The sequence below is a fragment of the Bombina bombina genome, chromosome 1, assembly GCF_027579735.1.
Source record: "Bombina bombina isolate aBomBom1 chromosome 1, aBomBom1.pri, whole genome shotgun sequence".
Classification (NCBI taxonomy): domain Eukaryota; kingdom Metazoa; phylum Chordata; class Amphibia; order Anura; family Bombinatoridae; genus Bombina; species Bombina bombina.
In genome coordinates this window covers 826706667-826727785 of record NC_069499.1, presented here as the reverse complement: position 1 = coordinate 826727785, position 21119 = coordinate 826706667, and the positions used below count along the sequence as shown (strand labels likewise).

The 21119-nt window shown below is 38.1% G+C and overlaps 1 protein-coding gene across 4 annotated transcripts in view; it reads left to right on the top strand.

Annotated features, from left to right (window-relative positions):
- Positions 1-21119, top strand: part of COG8 (component of oligomeric golgi complex 8) — a 56055-nt gene that overhangs the window by 3904 nt on the left and 31032 nt on the right. The window contains exons 4-6 of one of the 4 annotated variants that reach the window (XM_053699423.1): positions 1158-1326; positions 3100-3286; positions 3331-3956. In XM_053699423.1, the coding sequence (XP_053555398.1) occupies positions 1158-1326; positions 3100-3286; positions 3331-3469 (495 nt within the window). In that variant the 3' untranslated portion in view covers positions 3470-3956. Of the gene's footprint in view, positions 1-1157; positions 1327-3099; positions 3957-16658; positions 16708-21119 lie in introns of those variants that run through there. The other 3 variants (XM_053699421.1, XM_053699424.1, XM_053699422.1) reach the window with 3 other exon arrangements.

The window sequence follows — 21119 nt, the reverse complement described above, 5'->3', positions numbered from 1 at the left end:
CGATGCTACCTTTGCCAGTCAGTGTATGAAATTTCTTCCCTACTGGTTAACTGTAAGTGCTGCTTTTGTGAAGTGGAAGCATATAGGAGCAACAACAGCCCTGTCACACTACACAAATTCACAGAGCAGACACATGGCCGGCAGCTATACATGCACAATGCCAAGCCTCAGTCAGATTTGCTCTTTGAAACCACAACTCCATCAAAATAGGCTAAGCTTGTAGAGAGAGCCGCCATTTTTATCTTATCACTCAAATGCTTCAATTTTTTTATCTCTCTGTATGCAATACTTTGAACAATTGAACATTAGCATTTTATAACATTATATCTACACTCCCCACTGGGAGTGTAATTTCTTTTTCTGGCTATATTTACAAAGATTTTCTATAGCCTATAAGTAAAGGGACATGGAACCCAAAATCTTTCTTTCATAATTCAGATAATGCATACAATTTTAAACAACTTTTCAATTTACTTCTATTATCTAATTTGCTTGATTCTCGTAGTAATGCACTACTAGGAGTTAGCTAAAAGCCAATTACAAGATGCATATATGTGCAGCAACCAATCGGCAGCTTCTGAACCTAGATATACTTTTCAACAAAGGATACAAATAGAATAAACCAATTAGATGATAAAAGTAAATTGGGAAGTTATTTAAAATTGCTTGTCCTCTCTAAATCATGAAAGAAAACATTCATGTTTCATGTCCCTTTTAAGTATAGGTGGAACACAACAGGCAAAATAAGCTATTTCAAATGACAAAATACAGGCAAAGTAGCAATTTGTAATAAATGCACGTTAAATGGATCATTAGGAACACATTATAAGACAAGAAAATGTTAGTGTACAATGTCCCTTTAATACATTTTATCAAACCTTACCTCAGAGTGCATTGTGTACAAATAGAGCCATAATCATTGGAGGTCACTCTTTTGCAAGTCATGAGAAGATAAACATACTACCTTTTTGTAGCGTTTGTCTGTTTGAGTTTTTTATTTTACTTTTTCTAAAGGCCAGAACATCTAAAATAGTATTTATAAGGAACATATTACCCTCCATATTAGTTCTGATCAACTAACTTTTCTACAATGAAGTGAAATGCTTTGAAATGTGTTTGTTTAGTGTTACCTACTATGCTCTTTATTTTAATTTTAGGTTGTTAAAATCATTCTGGCATTTCACCGAGCAGAAGATGCTGCATTTAGTCCTCAGGAGCGTGAGCTGTTTGTCCAGTTTTGTACAGCATTCCTGGAGGATCTGACACCGTATCTGAACCGTTGCCTGCAGGTTCTCTTCCCACCTGTGCAAAGAGCACAGATTCTCGGTATGAGTCCATGAAATTAGACCACCCTCTTGCATGAAACTTAGTCCCCCCCAGAGTGTAATTCTGTGAATATTTGTTGTTTTGTTTTATATTTGTTTTTTATACAGTGTCACATACCAAACAGATCTTTATGGCTATGTTATTTTGCTGTGCCTTACAAAATAGATTTATATCTTGACATGCCAGGGTTTATTAGTTTTTAATAAACTAACCAGTGAAGGGAGGAGAAAATATATTACAAAATTATTAATTAAATTAGCGTGGATCCTTTAATTAAAGGGACACTAAACCCAATTTTTTTCTTTCATGATTCAGCTAGAGTATGCAATTTTAAGCAACTTTCTAATTTACTCCTATTATTAATTTTTCTTCATCCTCTTGCTATCTTTATTTAAAAAGCAGGAATGTGATGCATAGGAGCCAGCCCATTTTTGTTTGAGAACCTGGGTTATGCTGGTTATTTGTGAGTAAATGTAAGCCTCCAATAAGCAAGCACTATCCATGGTGCTGAACCTAAAATGGGCTGGCTGCTAAGATTTAGATTCCTGCTTTTAAACTAAACATAGCAAGAGAATGAAGAAAAATTGATAATCCAGAGTAAATTAGAAAGTTGTTTAAAAGTTCATGCGCTATCTGAATCATAAAAGAAAAAATTTGGGTTTAGTGTCCCCTTTAAAGGGACACTCAAGTCAAAATTAAACTTTCATGATTCAGGTAGAGCATGAAATTTTAAACAACTTTCCAATTTACTTCCATTTTCTAAATGTGCACAAATTTTTTATATGCACACTTTCTGATGCACCAGCTCATAATGAGCATGTGCCAGATTAACAGAATATATGTATGTGCATTTTGTGATTGGCTGGTGGCTGTCACATGATGCAGTGGGAGAGAAAATAGAACTAACTTTAAAATTTGTCAGAAAGAAATCTACTCATTTAAAATTCAAACTAAGTGCATTTATATTGTCTTTTTATTATGCATTTACTGATTATGTTATTCTACTGTGTTTAGTGGTCTTTTAACTATATAACATAAGCAAATAAGGTAGAACAAGACGAAAGTGAAATAAACTTAAGTCTTCAAAAAAAGACAGGGAATCAAGCACTCTTTTATCAAACAAAAACCATATATTATCAAAAAAATCCTTCTAAAGTTCTTCTCAATGTCGCGGTATTTGTTTTTATATATTGCTAGGTTTTGTATGGGGTTTTTTATGTTTCAATACACTATTGAAAAGAACTTTAGAAGGATTTTTTTTTTGGTAATTTTTGTATAATTAATAAATTTTTATGGTTTTTGTTTGATAAAAGAGTGATTGATTCCATGTTTGTTTGTTTTTTGAAAACGTAAGTTTATTTCACTTTCGTCTTGTTATACCTTATTTGGTTTTGTTGTTGTTCGTTTTTATTCTTGGGATGCTTTACAGCTAATTGTGTTTGACTATCTAATTTTTAGATCATTTCTTGTAATTGTGAATGCATCTAATGCTTTACTTTGGGGTCTTTCTAATTTACTATCCCCAGCTGGTGGTTGGTATTTTGCTGCTGTTTTTGTGGAATAGAATATTTTTTTTGTGTTTTTTAATTTTCATATTAGACTTGCTATGTTTTAAAAAAAAAAAAATGTCTTTATGGTGTCCACTTGTTAAATCTTTCACTCCTTTCCTACTTTAACACGTCTATTGTGCTGTTATAAATATTTTAGCTTTCTCAGGTGCCCTCATTGCCCCAACTGTCTATTCTTTAATGGTTGTCTTTTATGGTTTCTTAGGTGTTGCACCAGCCCACCTTTCCCGATATGGCAACCTGGGTTCCATTGATGTCAAGGTCCTACATGATTCATTGGAAGGAATATTACCACAGAAAGAACCAGTGCTGCTGACAGAAAAAGATCCGGTACCCAGTGAGCAAAACCCGGTTGAAACTGTGCTTGAAAGTACATTTGCTCCCACACAGGGGCTTATAGAAGATAATGAGAAGGTAGAAGAAGTGACAACATGAGACACACACCTCCTTTAGATGATACTGCTGGAGAAGCTTTGTGGCTTCATTCAGAAGAAAAGGAATCAACCTCTACATCACCAGGATTAATGGATTATGGTCCTTACTTTGCTGTGGGAGTTGGGTTAATTCAAACCTAGTTAATACTGTTAAATGGGACAAATGGTGTTTAAAGCTTATTTAATTTATGGATTTTAGTAATGATCAATAAAATGCTAAACTCCCTATAACATTCTATAAACGGCTATAGATCCCTAGTTCTTCCAAACAAATATTTAATTGTTTAACAAAAAAATCCATGTTTTCCAAGCACTTTATTATCGATTTTCAGAATTCAGGATATTGTTGTCTTGGAGTTAAATACTTTGTTCACTCAAGCTGGCTCTTTGTCCTTAATTATTTATATCTTGTATTCAAGATCTGCCTGATCTATCATTAAAGGGAACAATTTAATTGAAAGCTCTTCAGCTCACTTAGGGGCATTCCAGAAAAATATTACTCCACTCTTTGAAAATCAACTTACAGAATGATAAAGAGGACAATAAGAAATCAGAATGATCTGGGCAAATATTCTATGTAATGTGTTGTAATATCTACAGCAGAATAAATTACTTGGACTTATTTTAACACCTGTAGACTATTTGTTGTTGGTAAATGTATTACAATGGTACAAGGATTCTCATAAGATAGAGTACATTCGGTTTCAAGACGACAAAGTGGGTAGAAACTAATCTTCCTGCTAGATACATCTAGGCTTGTTCTACCATCTTTGTAACGGGTATTAATTGAGCAGTTGGTTAATGAGTAAACTTGACACTATATTAAATGTGGGTGAGGGTTTAGGGACTTTCTGCTGAGTCCAAGACCCTGAGTACTATGAGATAGACAATAGCTTGGGACCCCTTCATCCCCTTCTCTTTCACTCGTCCTCTTTTCTATGCTATATTTCCCTTCCTGTATCCCCTCCTACCTGCTCACTTATATTGGTTTTATGGAGTCTCCCCAACCTGGAGAGAACTTACATAATATAGTAACATTTGAATCGAAATGTTCAACTAAGTAATTCTGTAATTATTTCCGCCCTACAGATCTCACTGTTTTTTCTTGCAACTTAAAAGTTGGCGAGCTTTGATTAAAATACTCAACACTAATTATTCTGAAAGGAAAACATGCATACAAAAATAAGTGTATTTAAGATACAATGTATTGATAGATTTGTATTAGGTGTAATATTAAAGTTTAAACATATGCTGGGGTCTCCCTTTGTACTTTGTTCTCCATTGTGAACTTTTAGAAAGCAGAGAGCTATCATTATTTCTATGGAAGACAGCTCGCTACTCACAGGGACAGCCCCTTATCTTTGATAATTGCACCAAGACTGCACTGCGAGCCAAAATGTGTTTTTCACGTTATTGGTGACAAACTTTTGATCATTGGGCCCTAATTCTTAAGTTTCTAAAATTAGCAAACTGCTTCACTTGGAAAGTAAATAAATCAGCTTACGAGCGGCTTTGCTCAAGCGACTGCAAGATTTAAAGCAGAAGTATTCTGCTCTACTAAAACTTCTCTGAAGCTAATGCAAATCAGACTGTAATTTTTCTAGTGGTTTAACTTACAATTAGGCTTGTACATTTGTTTCGGTATGAATTTGTATTCCTACTGAAAACACGGATATTCATTTTGTTTTCACAAAACGAATATGCGAACGAATGCACCAACTAAATTTAAAGAAATACTGACGAAATTCATCTGTATGAATTTGTTTCCTTTATATTCCTAAGGATTAAATACTTACCTCTAGTGCACTGGAGAGTCACGCTATGCTGACACCTCTGCACAGAGCCCCAGGCCGCGCTAAAAGGAGGCTTAGTGTGGCGGATCCTAGGGCCTGCGTTAAATGAGAAGGTCCTTTAGTGCAAGATCTGGGATATGCTGCGTTAAGCCTCTTATTAGTGCAGCCCAGGGCGCTGTGAAGAAGGGTCGGGATTAGCGCAGCTCTCCAGCTCGCTAGAGGTAAGTAACGCTACAGGTGAACTTTTTTACCTGTAGCAAAGGAACATTCACATTTGTTTTACAAAACTAATCTAATTGTTCCATGAATATTCAGTATTCGTTTAGTTTTATACAAAACAAATACCAAATAGTGCAGCAGACTAATATTCTGAAAACTAATTTTTCAGAATATTCGTTCAGAAAGATTTGGACGGACCAAATTATTCGCTGTTCCACAAGTCTACTTGTTATCGTTAATTTCAATTAATTCAATTTGCAAACACACCTAGAAACTTTTAAATTGCAAGACAAACTCATCAGGAACAACCCTATTAAATGGACATTCAACACTAAATACATTTCATGCACCTTCAATTAATTATGGGTGCTGCCATTTTTGTAACTTGGTTACACTGCAGGTATCTGAATGAAAGTTGCTGCACAAGTGGAAACACAGCATCACTGGAATGTAGTGAAAGATGGTGGCACCTATGCGTTGAGGGAGGTGAAGAATAAGATCCATTCTATGCTTCTAAAATTAATTCAGGGCTAGATTACAAGTGAAGTGCTAATTTATCTCACGCCCGTAAACAGGCAAATTCGCCTGTTTACAGGCGTGTTATAAATAACCAGCCATTACAAGTTTGACCACTAGTTCATTTTCAAAATATGCCCCAATTGTTCCCAAAATAAAGCATATTGTAGGTTTTTATTTTTTTTAAAAAGTACCTTTTTTGAAAATAAATAAAAACAAACTGCACAAAGCAGTTTTTAGGGGTTAAAGTTGGTGGGAGTGGGGTGTTAGAAGAAAACCGGCACTGAAAAGTGCCTTTACTTTGTGGTCTATGGGGAACTGTGTGTTTCCTGTAAATATATATATATATATATATATATATATATATATATATGTATATGCTTATATACATATATATTTGTGTTAATGTGTATATACACATATAAACACATAAATATATATATATTCATATACAAAACACATTTGCGTGCACTGGTATTGCTAAGTGGAGCGCAAATATTGCTTTCGTGAAAGCAATATTTTGCGCTCCACTTGCAATCTAGCCATTAGTGTTTAATGTCCGTTTAAGCCTTCTTGCTGATGCTGCAAGACTGATTTTACAAAGTAAACAATATGAATGAATATAAAAATCTAAATTTAGTGCGAGATTACATATTATCGGTTATTTGTAGAGCGCCAGCAGATTCCACAGTGCTATAAACATAGGCGGTATACAAGGTAGCAATTATTGGAATCAAATAGGTAGAGTTCCCTGCCTAGAGTCGCACTGTTGTAGTCAGCTCTTGTAAAGGTGATCTGCAAGCAGTTGGGCTCTTTGGAGGTTCATGGCGGAAAGCAATGAAGGAAGAGGAGCTGATATTAGGAAAGGTTAGTGTAGGTTGTATGCATCCTTGAACAGAAGAGTCTTTAGGGAGTGCTTGAAGCTTTCAAAACTAGGGGAGAGTCTTGTGGAGCGAGGCAGAGGGTTCCACAAGATGGGAGCTAGTCTGGAGAAGTCCTGTAAACAGGAATGTGAGGAGGTTACAAGAGAGGAGGAGAGGAGGAGGTCGTGAGCAGAGCGAAGGGGACAAGAGGGAGAGTATCTGGAGACAAGGTCGGAGATACAGAGGGGAGCAGTGCTGTTGAGGGCTTTGAATGTCATAGTGAGAATTTTGTGTTTAATCCTGGAGGCAAGAGGAAGCCAGTGAAGGGATTAGCAGAGAGGTGCAGCAGATGAAGAGCGAAGTGTAAGGAAGATGAGCCTGGCAAAGGCATTCATTATGGATTGTAAAGGAGCTAGACAGCAGCTAGGGAGACCAGAGAGGACGGAATTGCAATAGTCAACGCGGGAAAGGATAAGAGAGTGGATTAAAATCTTAGTTGTGTCTTGTGTAAGGAAATGTCTAATTTTAGAGATGTTTTTTAAGATGGAAGCGGCAGGATTTAGCCATGGCCTGAATGTGAGGAGTGAAAGAAAGATCTGAGTCAAGTGTGACCCCAAGACATCGGGCATGCTGGGTAGGGGCAATGATGGATTTGTCGACAGTTATAGAGAGATGGGGGTGGTGGAGATTTTAGAAGAAGGGGGAAAATAAGGAGCTCAGTTTTGGAGAGATTTAGCTTAAGGTAGTTAGAGGACATCCAGGAAGAGATGTGAGAAAGACAGTTAGTGACACGGGTTAGCAAGGAAGGAGATAGGTCTGGAGCAGAGATGTAGATTTGAGTGTCATCTGCATACAAATGATATTGAAACCCGTGGGACTTTATTAGGGAACCTAATGATGATGTGTAGATTAAGAGAAGGGGACCGAGGACAGAGCCTTGCGGTACCCCAATAGAAAGTGGTAACGGGGCAAAGAAAGCCCGGGAGAAGGCTACACTAAAAGGTACGGTTAGACAGGTAGGAAGAGACCCACGAGAGGGCTGTGTCACAAATGTCGAAGGAGTGGAGGGTTTGGAGCAAAAGAGGATGGTTAACAGTATCAAAGGCTGCAGACAGATCAAGGAGGATAAGTGGCCTTTGGATTTTGCTGTGAGTAGGTCGTTGGTAACCTTAACGATTGCTGTCTCTGTGGAGTGATGTGGCGAAATCCAGATTGCAGTGGGTTAATTACACTCCCGTATAATGTAAGGATATGGGATAGGCATGCATATACTAGCTTTTCAAGAAGCTTTGAGGCAAAAGGGAGTAGGGAAATAGGGCGGTAGTTGGAGTGGGAGGTTGGATCGAGAGAGGATTTTTTGAGGATAAGTGAGACCAGTGCATGTTATAGAGATAAGGGAAATATACCAGTGCTGAGGGAGAGGTTGAAAATGTGTGTGAGTATAGGGGTAAGGGTAGAAGAGAGATAGGGGAGTAGCTGTGAGGGAATGGGGTCGAAGGGACAGGTACATATGTGGCGTAAATTTCAGTGCAACTGCTGAAACCCACATCGCCTGTAAATTCACCTCCGACATGAATGGCGTGAATTGAAAAAATTGGTGAGGTTCAGTAATGTGCGCAACTACTCATTTCTGATGTCGCCAGTAACTTACGCCAGTATATCATCTTGCATGCGTAACTAAACATTAAATAAATGTTGAATTTACATGTAAAAATCTAAACCGCAATATAAAAATTAAACCAACGCCTCAAAACGCCATTCAAAACTCCCCCACATCACAATCACTAATAAAACTTATTAATCCCTAATCCGCCATCCCTTAAAGAAAATTAAAAAGATACTAACTACATTAAAAAATAAAAAATTACACACAAAAAAAACCTACTCTTACAGAAAATAAAAAAAACTAACATTACAGAAAACAATAAAAAAAACTACCATTACAGACAAACAAAATTATCCAAAATTAAAAAATTATACCTATTTTAATACCCCTGTTTAAAAAATAAAAAAAACACCCCCAAAATAAACAACTAACACTAAACCACAAAATCGGTACTCACCATTGACAAAGTCCGGCAAAACATCTTCATCCCTGCGGCAAAAAAAGTTGATCCAGGCCGCTCCATCTTCATCCATCGCGGGTCTATCTTCTATCTTCATGGCGGAGCAGTCGGCGGAGGTTATCAGTGACACGGAGGCCCTCTTCATGCGATCTTACGTCGCACACTGAAGATTGAATGCAAGGTACCCCTTTTATATTCGGGTTCCTATTGGCTGAAAAATTCTAATCAGCCAATAGGATGAGAGCTGCTTACATTCTATTGGCTTATTTAATCAAAGTCAAATTAGCCAATAGGATGCAATCAGCTCTCACTCTTTTGGCTGATCTGAATTTTTCAGTTAAAGGGAATGCAAGGGTACCCCTATATAAAGGGGGTACCTTGCATTCAATCTTCAGTGTGTTGCAGAAGATCGCATGAAGAGGACCTCCGTGTCGCCGATGACCTCCGCCGACTTTGGGGTTAGTGTTAGGTTTTTTTATTTTATGGGCTGCAAAAGAGCTGAATGCCCATACAAATGTCCTTTTCGGGGCAATGGGTAGAGTAGTTGTTTTTTTTTAGGTAGGTTTTGTTTATTTGGGGGGTGGGGTTGTAATGTTAGGGGGTAATTGTTTTATTTTATTGGCAAAAGGGCTGTTAACTTTAGGGCAATGCCCTACAAAAGACCCTTTTAAGGACTATTGGTAGTATATTGATTGTTTTTTTTATTTTGGGGTGTTTTTGTTTTTAAACGGGGTATTAGAATAGGAATAACTTTTTTTTATTTTGGATAAGTTAGTTTGTTATTTTCTGTAATGTGTTAGGTTTTTTTATGTAATGTTAGGGTTTTATGTAAATTATTTTTATTTTTTGTAACTTTTTATCGTTATTTATGTAGTTAGTATGTTTTTAATTTTATTTCAGTGTCTAAGTTATTAATACTTTTTGTTGTGGGGGGATTGCGGTTTAGGGGTTAATAGGTTAATTAGATACTGGGGGTTGTGGGGGTTGGCGGTTGCCATGTTAATAGGTTAATTAGGTGTTTGCGTTGTGGGGGGTTGGCGGTTGAGGTGTTAATAGGTTAATTAGGTGTTTGCATGGGGGTGTGGTGGATTAGGGGTTAATATGTTTATTAGGTAGTTTGCGTTGTGGGTGGATGGTGGTTTAGGGGTTGATACGTTTATTAGGTAGTTTGCGATGTGGGGGGATGGCGGTTTAGGGGTTGATATTCTACATGCATTAGGTGTTTGTTAAGGCTTCCAGGGAGTTACAGTTTTGTTTTTTTTACTAAGCGCAAGGCTTGCTGCGTCTGCCTATGTGTGGCGAGGTGAAAATGGAGTAAAATATTTCCCTTCTGTGCGCGCAATTCATTGCACTGCATTTGTGATACTGATTGGCGACACCAGTTCTATGTTAGTTTATGGGAGTAAAAACTGCGGCCAGCGTGTAAAATATACACGCGTAACTTGTCTGCTGCGCCGTATATATGTTATCTCTTCATTAGACTAAAATTGGCGACTATAGGCTTTGCGCCCTTCGCCAAATATGTGATGGCGCCCATAGTTGCCAACATTTGGAAAACCTTCCCAGGAATATTTTACAGCACAACAATCAAGGAAGCAGGTTCATGGCAGTATTGACTACACTGTTTCCATAGCTCCACCTATTCTCTAATACATACATTACATAGAATGAAAAACAACTATAAAAAAAGCAGTCATTTTCATTTTTTAATTCAATTATAAAAACTTACAAATGTCACTTATCACAGATATGTTTTCCTGGTGCTGTCGAGCAACATTTCATGGCTTGGGAGAATCGACGCATTTAAAATGAATATACTCCCAAAAATCCAATATATTTTACAAACTCTCCCTATCCCCCCTCCCACAAAATTATCTTCACACCCTACAAAACCAGATCTTTGAATACATTTGGAATAAAAAACCTGCCACAATAAATAGTTGCATCATGGGCTCCCAAATATCCCATGGTGGTATGGGAGTACCAACTTTAACCCCTTAATGACCGAGGACGTGCAGGGTACGTCCTAAAAAAAAAAGACCGTTAACGCCTGAGGACGTACCCTGCACGTCCTCGGTCTGGGAAAGCGGTGGAAGTGATCCTGATCGCTTCCAGCCGCTTTCCGGTTATTGCAGTGATGCCTCTATATCGAGGCATCCTGCAATAACATTCGTTGGCCATCCGATGCAGTGAGAGCCACTCTGTGGCCCTCTCTGCACCGGACATCAATGGCCGGTATCGTTGGTGGGTGGGAGCCGGTCTGGGAGGCGGGTGGCGGCCAGTGATGTGGAGGGGGGTGGGATCGTGGGCGTGGGTAGCCGGGGGTGTGCACGAGGGGGCGGAGGGTGCCACGTGCACGGTGAGGAAGCAGGTGGGAACCGCTACACTACAGAAAATGTATGAAGTATAAAAGTGGGGGGAATGTTTAAAAAAAAAAAAATATATATATATATATATATATATATACATATAAATCAGGGTGTGTTGGGTTTGTCTGTGGGGGGGGAGCTACACTACAGAAAAAAAAAATGGGGAAAAATATTAAAAGCACTTTCTTTTCTGCAAACTGGGTACTGGCAGACAGCTGCCAGTACCCAAGATGGCCCCCAAAAAGGCAGAGAGGGAGGGTTAGAGAGCTGTTTGGGGGGGATCAGGGAGGTTGGGGGCTAAGGGGGGATCCTACACAGCAGCATATGTAAATATGCACAAAAAAAAACAAAGATACCTTTTATTTTAGTACTGGCAGACAGGCCGAAGGACAGGTTTAAAAACCAGTGGGATAGAGTAAGCCCCTCCTCGTGAGTCGTGACGTTTCGACCGTTGCTGTTTTTGACTCCTATAATTTTATATATTTTGTTCACATATCACTGGTTTTGTTTTAAGTTATGACAGATTTTTTTTTAATTTTTACTCAGTATATTTGTGTTACATATATTTAATATTGTATTATTCTCCTGTTCTAATACAAAGTGTGGAAGACTCAGATACTACAGTATGCAAACAAAGAGATACATGTCTGATTTCCATACAGATATGCATCAGGTCACACCTCAGGGCAGATTTTAACAATGTAGGATAGACTGCTGAGACAAATCATACCATTGGATAGGACACCAAAAACTGTGACTAGCCAGGGAATATGGGGACAGTTGGCAAATATGTTTTCTAAAACACACTACCATGCAGGAAACATAGATGTTTGAATGCAGAAGGCCCATTTAGTCTGCCTATACATATAACTAACTGCATTAACTTAGTCATTGGTTTTAAGATTGTTGGATTCTACATAGCTTTGCTTTTAAGCTTCTATTAAGCGAGCAATCACTTTGACCATTGTTGATATTAACAAATGAGTGCAGTTTTAATTGAAATGTTTGTGCACACAGCACCCTGCTTATATTCACATACTGCACTAATTTGAGGGTGAGACACACAAAAAGAAAAAAAATGCCCTAAACAAAGTATCAGTAGCACCTAGTGGTGCATAAAAAGTTTGTGAACAAAAAGTTGTCAAAGAAATTATACCCCTAGGTAAAGGTTAGAGGGATAGGTATTGTATTAACATGTTAATTTTCAATTGTTTTAAAGGGACAGTATAGTCAAAATTAAACGTTCATGATTCAGATAGGGCATGCAATTTTAAACAACTTTCCAATTTACTTTTATCATCAAATTTGCTTTGTTCTCTTGGTATTCTTATTTGAAATCTAAACCTAGGTAGGCTCATATGCTAATTTCTAAGCCCTTGAAGACCGCCTCTTATATCAGTGAATTTTGACAGTTTTTCACAGTGCTAGTTCATGTGTTCCATATAGATAACATTGTGCTCACTCTTGCCTGAAATGCAAGTCTGTCAAACAAACTGATATAAGGGTCAGTCTGTAGAGGCTTAGATACAAGGTAGGCACTCTGTCTGTTGGAGTACCTCAAGGATCTGTTCTGGGTCCTCTACTCTTCTCCATTTATACTTCTTCTCTGGGTAAACTCAACAGTTATGGCTTCAAATATCACATCTATGCTGATGACACCCAGATCTACCTCTCCACCCCTGCTCTCTCTCCCTCTGTCCTTTCTCATGTCAGCAACTGCTTATCTGGAATTTCTTCCTGGATGGCCTCTCACCACCTAAAGATAAACATGTCCAAGACTGAGCTCCTTCTTATCCCCCCCTCAAGCTCTACGCCGACCTGTGACTTCTCTATCCCTGTTGACGGCATCACCATTTCCCCATCGCCCCAAGTCCGCTGCCTCGGAGTTACACTTGACTCAAATCTATCTTTCACCCCCCATATCCAATCGCTTTCTACATCCTGCTGCAACCATCTACGCAACATTTCCAAGATTCAACCTTTTCTGTGCGCTAACACCACAAAGCAAATAATCCACTCCCTTGTTATTTCCCGACTTGACTACTGCAATAATCTACTTACTGGCCTTCCTCTTTCCCGCCTCTCCTCTCTTCAATCCATCCTAAATGCCTCTGCCAGGCTGATTCACCTTTCCCGTCACTCTGTATCTGCGGCACCTCTCTGCGAGTCCCTTCATTGGCTCCCCATATACAGCAGAATTAAATTCAAAATTCTCACCCTTGCATACAAAGCGCTCACCAACTCTGCTCCCCTCTACCTATCCTCTCTAATACACAAGTATACTCCAGCCCGTCCACTAAGATCCAACAATGACCTGCTCCTTGCTTCTGCGACTATCACCTCCTCTCATGCAAGACTGCAGGACTTCTGTCGTGAAGCACCTACCCTCTGGAACACTCTCCCTCGTGCTGTCAGGCTTTGACCAAATCTTTCTTCCTTTAAATGCTCTCTGAAGACTTTTCTGTTCGGGGAAGCCTATCACCCAACTCAATAATACATTAATTTCACTCACCTAACAACATTTCACTCCTCTAACTCTGCATTAACATCTTTCTCAATCTTGCAGTCCTCACCTCCTGTTTCTCAACCTCCTACCCTTCTAGATTGTAAATTCCCATGGGAATAGGGCCCTTGATTCCTCCTGTATGTGTTTGTAAATTCTGTCCTGTCTCTTAGTCTTAGAAGTTTTATACTATTGTTTTATTTAAATTATCTGTATCCATGGACAGCGCTGCGGAATATGATGGCGCTTCATAAATAAAGTATAATAATAATAATAATAATATTAATATAGCTGTGTTGGTTATGCAAAACTGGGGAATGGGTAATAAAGGGATTATCTTTTTAAACAATATAAATTCTGAAGCAGACTGTCCCTTTCAGTACTGGCTTTTGTGTAAATATATTGCTTTTCTCTCTCTATACATCCTGCCTTGGAAAACTTATAGCCTCCTTTGGATTCCAGTACCACCTATATGCTGATGATACCCAAAACTATCTTTCCTCTCCCAATATCTCTCCCTCTTTATCAACCAGATTTCTGACTGCCTCTCTGCAATTTCCTCTTGGATGTCTTCACACTACCTCCAACTCAATCTGTCCAAAACTGAGCTGCTTCTTATTCCCCCCTCTTCGAGACATCCAACACCTGACATTTCTCTGATGGTTGGAGACTCTTATCTCAACACCTCACCCCAGGTCCGCTGTCTTGGGGTCACACTAGACTCAGAACTCACATCCAACCCACAAATACAAGCGCTTACCAAATCCTGCCGTTCACACCTATGCAACATTTCCAGAATTCATCCCTTCCTTACTCAAAAAAATACAAAAATTCTTATTCCCTCATTTTGTCATGCATTGATTATTGCAATATACTCCTAAATGGCCTTCCAAAACACCACCTCTCCTCCCTCCAATCTATTATAAATTCTTCTGCTAGACTCATCCACCTAAGTTGTCGATCTACATCAGCTGCTCCGCTCTGCCAGTCTCTACACTGGCTTCCCATACACTCCAGAATACAATTTAAAGTATTGACCCTAACTTATAAAGCACTCAACAGTTTAACTCCCAACTATACTTCCTCTCTCATTGTGAAATATTCTCCATCCCGTCCTCTTCGATCAACCTCTGACCTATGTCTCTACACTCCTGTTATCTCTACATCCCACTCCCGCCTCCAAAACTTTGCACGTGCTGCTCCTGTCCTCTGGAACACTCTTCCCCGCTCCATAAGACTGTCTCCAACCTTGTATAGCTTCAGAAGCTCCTTTAAAACCCACCTATTCAGAGAGGCTTACCATCTCTCCTCCATCCCTCATCCTAACCAAACTAATACATGAACTGCCTGACTCACTGCTTCAAATACGATGTGACAAGCTACCCCAACCTTATGTCTCTGCACCCTTAACCTATAGACTGTGAGCTCTCCTGATCAGGGCCCTCTTCCTCCTGTACTAGATTAGTTTTGTTATATTTTGTATTTTATCACAAATCTTTGTCATTGTATACCCCTATCATTGTACCCAGCGCTACGGAATTTGGCGGCGCTTTACAAATAAATGATAATAATAATAATACAGTTGCAAGAAAAATAATTACTTGGATTTCTGCATTGATTACTCAGAAAATGTGGTCTGATCTTCATATAAGTCACAATTATAGACAAACACAATCTGACTAAACTAATATCAAACAGTTGTACTTTTAATAATTTTATTGAGGATATTGAGTAATCATTCACAGTGCGTTTGTCTATAATTGTGACCACATTTTATGAGTGATCAATACAGAAATGCAGGTAATTCCAAAGGGTTTACAATTTTTTCTTCAAAATTTGTAAGATGAGGAGGACAATGATATGTGTAGATATAAAGATAAGATAAGGGTATCTGCTTTACCTAAAAGTCCAGTCAATTTTTAAATGTATTATAGTTTACACTAGCAAAAAACGCTATTTTTCATATAGAAGAATACATCTAAAGGAGCAATTTCTCATACAATTTATAAACAAGTCACTGAAAACTCGTTAAAAGAACGGTGTACTGTAAAATTGTATCCCCTTTAATTTGTTCACAATTATCTATTTTACCTGCGGGAGTGTAATTACATTGTTAACAAATAGATCATTTGCCTTTATTTTTGTATTTGGAATAACTGATTTTGCCTAGCAAGCCAACAAAATAAATTATCAGTGGGAGGTAAGAGATATAAGTAATAACATGTTAATTTAAATTATTCTCTCTAAGAACTGGACTTTGGTATACAGAGAAGTAAGCACGTGTGTGTATGTGCACATATTGCGATAAAATAAGAAGATCTTATTTCCCTGCAAGCCCATTTAATGGGCTGTGGTGTAAAGAATAAAAACAGCTATTTCATAAATAAAAATAAACCTAAGATGAGTGATTTCAAATACATTTTATACTCTGATGCTGGTCTAACAAGTCATTGGAAACACATCAAGGGGAAATTAATTTTACAATAAATTGTACAGTGTAAATTTTACAGTACGCTGTCACTTTAAATATAAGGAACACAATTCCAGGGAGGGCATTGCCCTCCACCCCCACTTTGGACACCCATGGTGAAAGATTAAGATAAACGGTATGGGAGACTGTTTAATCCATAAAGTAGTATTTTTTTAAGAAATCCTTTCTGCTTACTACTTAGCAAGTATTTATTCTGAAAATGTTACTAGTACTTATTGGTATTTTAAAATACTTGTTTAGTCTATCAGTGGCTGGGATGGGCTTGATAGAAGCAGTTCTACAGAATAAATACATCGTTTTTCTTACAACCTAATTTTAGTGTCTGATTTCTACATAAATGGGGTAGCAGTTCCATTAGTATTGTGCTTTTGCAAACTGTGAGATTTACTAGCAAATACTTGGCCACTAGGGTACACAATTAGGACGTGTAAACCTCAAGTACCATAACTATTACAACAAATATGGTGACGCATAACGATTAACTATACTACAACTCCCATAAGCCTTCACGGCATGACGTCAAATTTCCGCGACACGAGACGCTGAGACGTGAATCCAGGTGGGCACTGGGCACTGAATGTCACGGTTATTTAATGACACTTTGTAGCAAAACACAGGTCACTACAGGGGCGATAAAGTGGCACGAAGTGCAATTTCGATGTAGTGCATATATATGTTGATAGAATATGTGAAATGCATTTAATGCCTTATTGAATACAAGTTGCAAAGGTGGCTGCTCCACGCAATGAAAATCCCCAGCAGTGTATTGCTTTTATTTGCACGACAAGGAAGTTGGTTTCTTATTCCAGCTGTTTCTTATTCGTGAAATTCTGTTTCTTATTCATGGAAGTTGGTTTCTTATTCATTTTTTGTCAGACTGCTTTAAATTGACTTTAAAATAAAAATATAGGTTTTATTTATATAATAATATGATTCATATAATGTAGTTACACAGAGGTGGAATCCCTTTATACAACAAATGGATATACAAACTGGAAAAAAAGGGCATACGTTGGCACCAATACAAATATTACTATTTTGAATAAGTAACAGATATTTTCAAAGGGTTAATAACCATTGGGCCACTGATTTCACTATGAATAAATACCCTGTATATATTCATAGTGAAATCAGTGGCCCAATTGTTATTAACCCTTTGAAAATATCTGTTACTTATTAAAAAATGAGAAATATGTAACCTATGCCAGGGTTGGCATCAATTTCTGTGCCAAAAACACCATTGGGCCAGGCTAAAAACAATTGCATGTCATGGAGGGGAATCTACCCTGTATATATTCATAGTGAAATCAGTGGCCTAATGGTTATTAACCCTTTGTCAATATCTGTTACTTATTCAAAAATAAGAATTAGAGCACCTATGCCAGTGTTGGCATCAATTTCTGTGCCCAAAACACCATTGGGCCAGGCTAAAAACAATTGCATGTCATGGAGGGAGATCGAACCTGTATATATTTATAGTGAAATCAGTGGCTAAATGGTTATTAACCCTTTGAAAATATCTGTTACTTTTTAAAAAATGAGAATTATGTCACCTATGCCAGGGTTAGTATCAATTTCTGTGCCACAAACACCATTGGGCCAGGGTAAAAACAATTGCATGGCATGGAGGGGGATCTACCCTGTATATATTCATAGTGAAATCAGTGGCCTAATGGTTATTAACCCTTTGACAATATCTGTTACTTATTCAAAAATAAGAATTAGAGCACCTATGCCAGTGTTGGCATCAATTTCTGTGCCCAAAACACCATTGGGCCAGGCTAAAAACAATTGCATGTCATGGAGGGAGATCGAACCTGTATATATTTATAGTGAAATCAGTGGCCCAATGGTTATTAAGCCTTTGAAAATATCTGTTACTTATTAAAAAATGAGAATTATGTCACCTATGCCAGTGTTGGCAACAATTTCTGTGCCCAAAACACCATTGGGCAAGGCTAAAAACAATTGCATGGCATGGAGGGGGTCTACCCTGTATATATTCATAGTGAAATCAGTGGCCCAATGGTTATTAACCCTTTGAAAATATCTGTTACTTACTCAAAAATGAGAAATATGTCACCTATGCCAGAGTTGGCATCAATTTCTGTGCCCAAAACACCATTGGGCCAGGCTAAAAACAATTGCATGTCATGGAGGGAGATCGAACCTGTATATATTTATAGTGAAATCAGTGGCCCAATGGTTATTAACCCTTTGAAAATATCTGTTACTTTTTCAAAAATGAGAATTATGTCACCTATGCCAGGGTTGGTATCAATTTCTGTGCCACAAACACCATTGGGCCAGGGTAAAAACAATTGCATGGCATGGAGGGGGATCTACCCTGTATATATTCATAGTGAAATCAGTGGCCCAATGGTTATTAACCCTTTGAAAATATCTGTTACTTTTTCAAAAATGAGAATTATGTCACCTATGCCAGGGTTGGTATCAATTTCTGTGCCACAAACACCATTGGGCAAGGCTAAAAGCAATTGCATGTCATGGAGGGGGATCTATCCTGTATATATTCATAGTGAAATCAGTGGCCCAATAGTTATTAACCCTTTGAAAATATCTGTTACTTATTCAAAATATAATTTTTTGTATTGGTGCCAACGTAAGCCCTTTTTTCAAGTTTGTATATTTAATTGTTGTATAAAGGGATTCCACCTCTGTGTAACTACATTATATGAATCATATTATTATATAAATAAAACCTTTATTTTTATTTTAAAGTCAATTTAAAGCAGTCTGATAAAAAAAAATGAATAAGAAACCAACTTCCATGAATAAGAAACAGAATTTCACGAATAAGAAACAGTTTGAATAAGAAACCAACTTCCTTGTCGTTTTATTTGCCTAGATAACTTATGCAGTAGATTAGGGGTAGCTAATTGGCGGCCTTCTGCGCTAGTTTAAATAAAAAATGTGGACATTGTTAGAATGTTATTTGCGTTTTTCATAGCCGTACATTTTTATGCACTCCACATAATAGTTCCAGCGGTGGGATTTAGCCTGTTCTCAACTTCTGACCAGTTCTTAAGAACTGTTCATAACATTTTAGAGAGTGTAAAGAACCTGATTTCTAAAATTTTGAAGTGTAAAAGTTTTGTATGATAAAGGTTAGAGAACCTGTTGCTAAAATTTCAGAATCTCACCACTACATAAACCACCACATTTTTCTTTCATGATTCAGACAGGGCATATCATTTTGAACAACTTTCCAATTTACTTCTTTTATCAAATAGTCTTCATTCTCTTGGTATCCTTTTTGAAAAGCAGGAAAGTAAGCTCAGGAGCATGCACGTGTCTGCAGCACTATATAGCAGCAATTTTGCAAGAATGCTATACATTAGCAAGAGCAATAAATGGCAGTACCTTTTCCTGTCATGTAGTACTGCAGACATGTTCACACTACCTATGTATCCGTTCAACAAAGAATAGCATGTGGACTGAGCAAATTTAATAATATAAGTAAACTGGAAACTTTTTAAAAATTGCATGCTCTATCTGAATCATAGAAAAAAAATTGTTTCTTTAACCCTTTCATGCTGGGGTTAACATGTCTACATCGGAATAACTGTTCCTATGTAAAAAATTTGAAATGTTGTGATTGTGCACGTGATCACAAGATTTCAATGATGGGATTGCGTCGGGGGAGGAGTCCCTATGATACTAGGCACGCCCTCCAGACCGCGATCCCATCAGGGAAGCGCCTGTGGCTTCAGGAAAGCCAAGCTGTTAGGATGTTGTATTTCGCCCATCGGCACTAAAGCCCAGCAAAATTTGTACGGAATACAACGTCGTAACGGCGTTAAAAGGTTAAGGCTTCCAAAAATATTGATCTGTGACTCTCATGTGTTAGAGAGTTGATCATTATTGCATTAGATCTTTCTTTTGCTGCAGTTGTTTTTCAGTAGCTAATCTCCACTCACCGATTCCCTTATTTGGGGGAGACCATTTGGGCTTGAGCCTGCAAACAAGGCTAGTCCCAGTCATTTAGTTAGTATAAAGTAAATAATTTTTATTATAACAATTAGGGAAACTATAACATTGTTAGCCTTGAAAAAGTCTACAAGGTGCATTTATAGCTCAGAGAATTAGAAAAATCCTCAATTTTAGAGCTAAATTACATGGAAAGGGGGGCAAAATAAATAATGTATACAGGGAGTGCAGAATTATTAGGCAAATGAGTATTTTGACCACATCATCCTCTTTATGCATGTTGTCTTACTCCAAGCTGTATAGGCTCGAAAGCCTACTACCAATTAAGCATATTAGGTGATGTGCATCTCTGTAATGAGAAGGGGTGTGGTCTAATGACATCAACACCCTATATCAGGTGTGCATAATTATTAGGCAACTTCCTTTCCTTTGGCAAAATGGGTCAAAAGAAGGACTTGACAGGCTCAGAAAAGTCAAAAATAGTGAGATATCTTGCAGAGGGATGCAGCACTCTTAAAATTGCAAAGCTTCTGAAGCGTGATCATTGAACAATTAAGCGTTTCATTCAAAATAGTCAACAGGGTCGCAAGAAGCGTGTGGAAAAACCAAGGCGCAAAATAACTGCCCATGAACTGAGAAAAGTCAAGCGTGCAGCTGCCAAGATGCCACTTGCCACCAGTTTGGCCATATTTCAGAGCTGCAACATCACTGGAGTGCCCAAAAGCACAAGGTGTGCAATACGCAGAGACATGGCCAAGGTAAGAAAGGCTGAAAGACGACCACCACTGAACAAGACACACAAGCTGAAACATCAAGACTGGGCCAAGAAATATCTCAAGACTGATTTTTCTAAGGTTTTATGGACTGATGAAATGAGAGTGAGTCTTGATGGGCCAGATGGATGGGCCCGTGGCTGGATTGGTAAAGGGCAGAGAGCTCCAGTCCGACTCAGACGCCAGCAAGGTGGAGGTGGAGTACTGGTTTGGGCTGGTATCATCAAAGATGAGCTTGTGGGGCCTT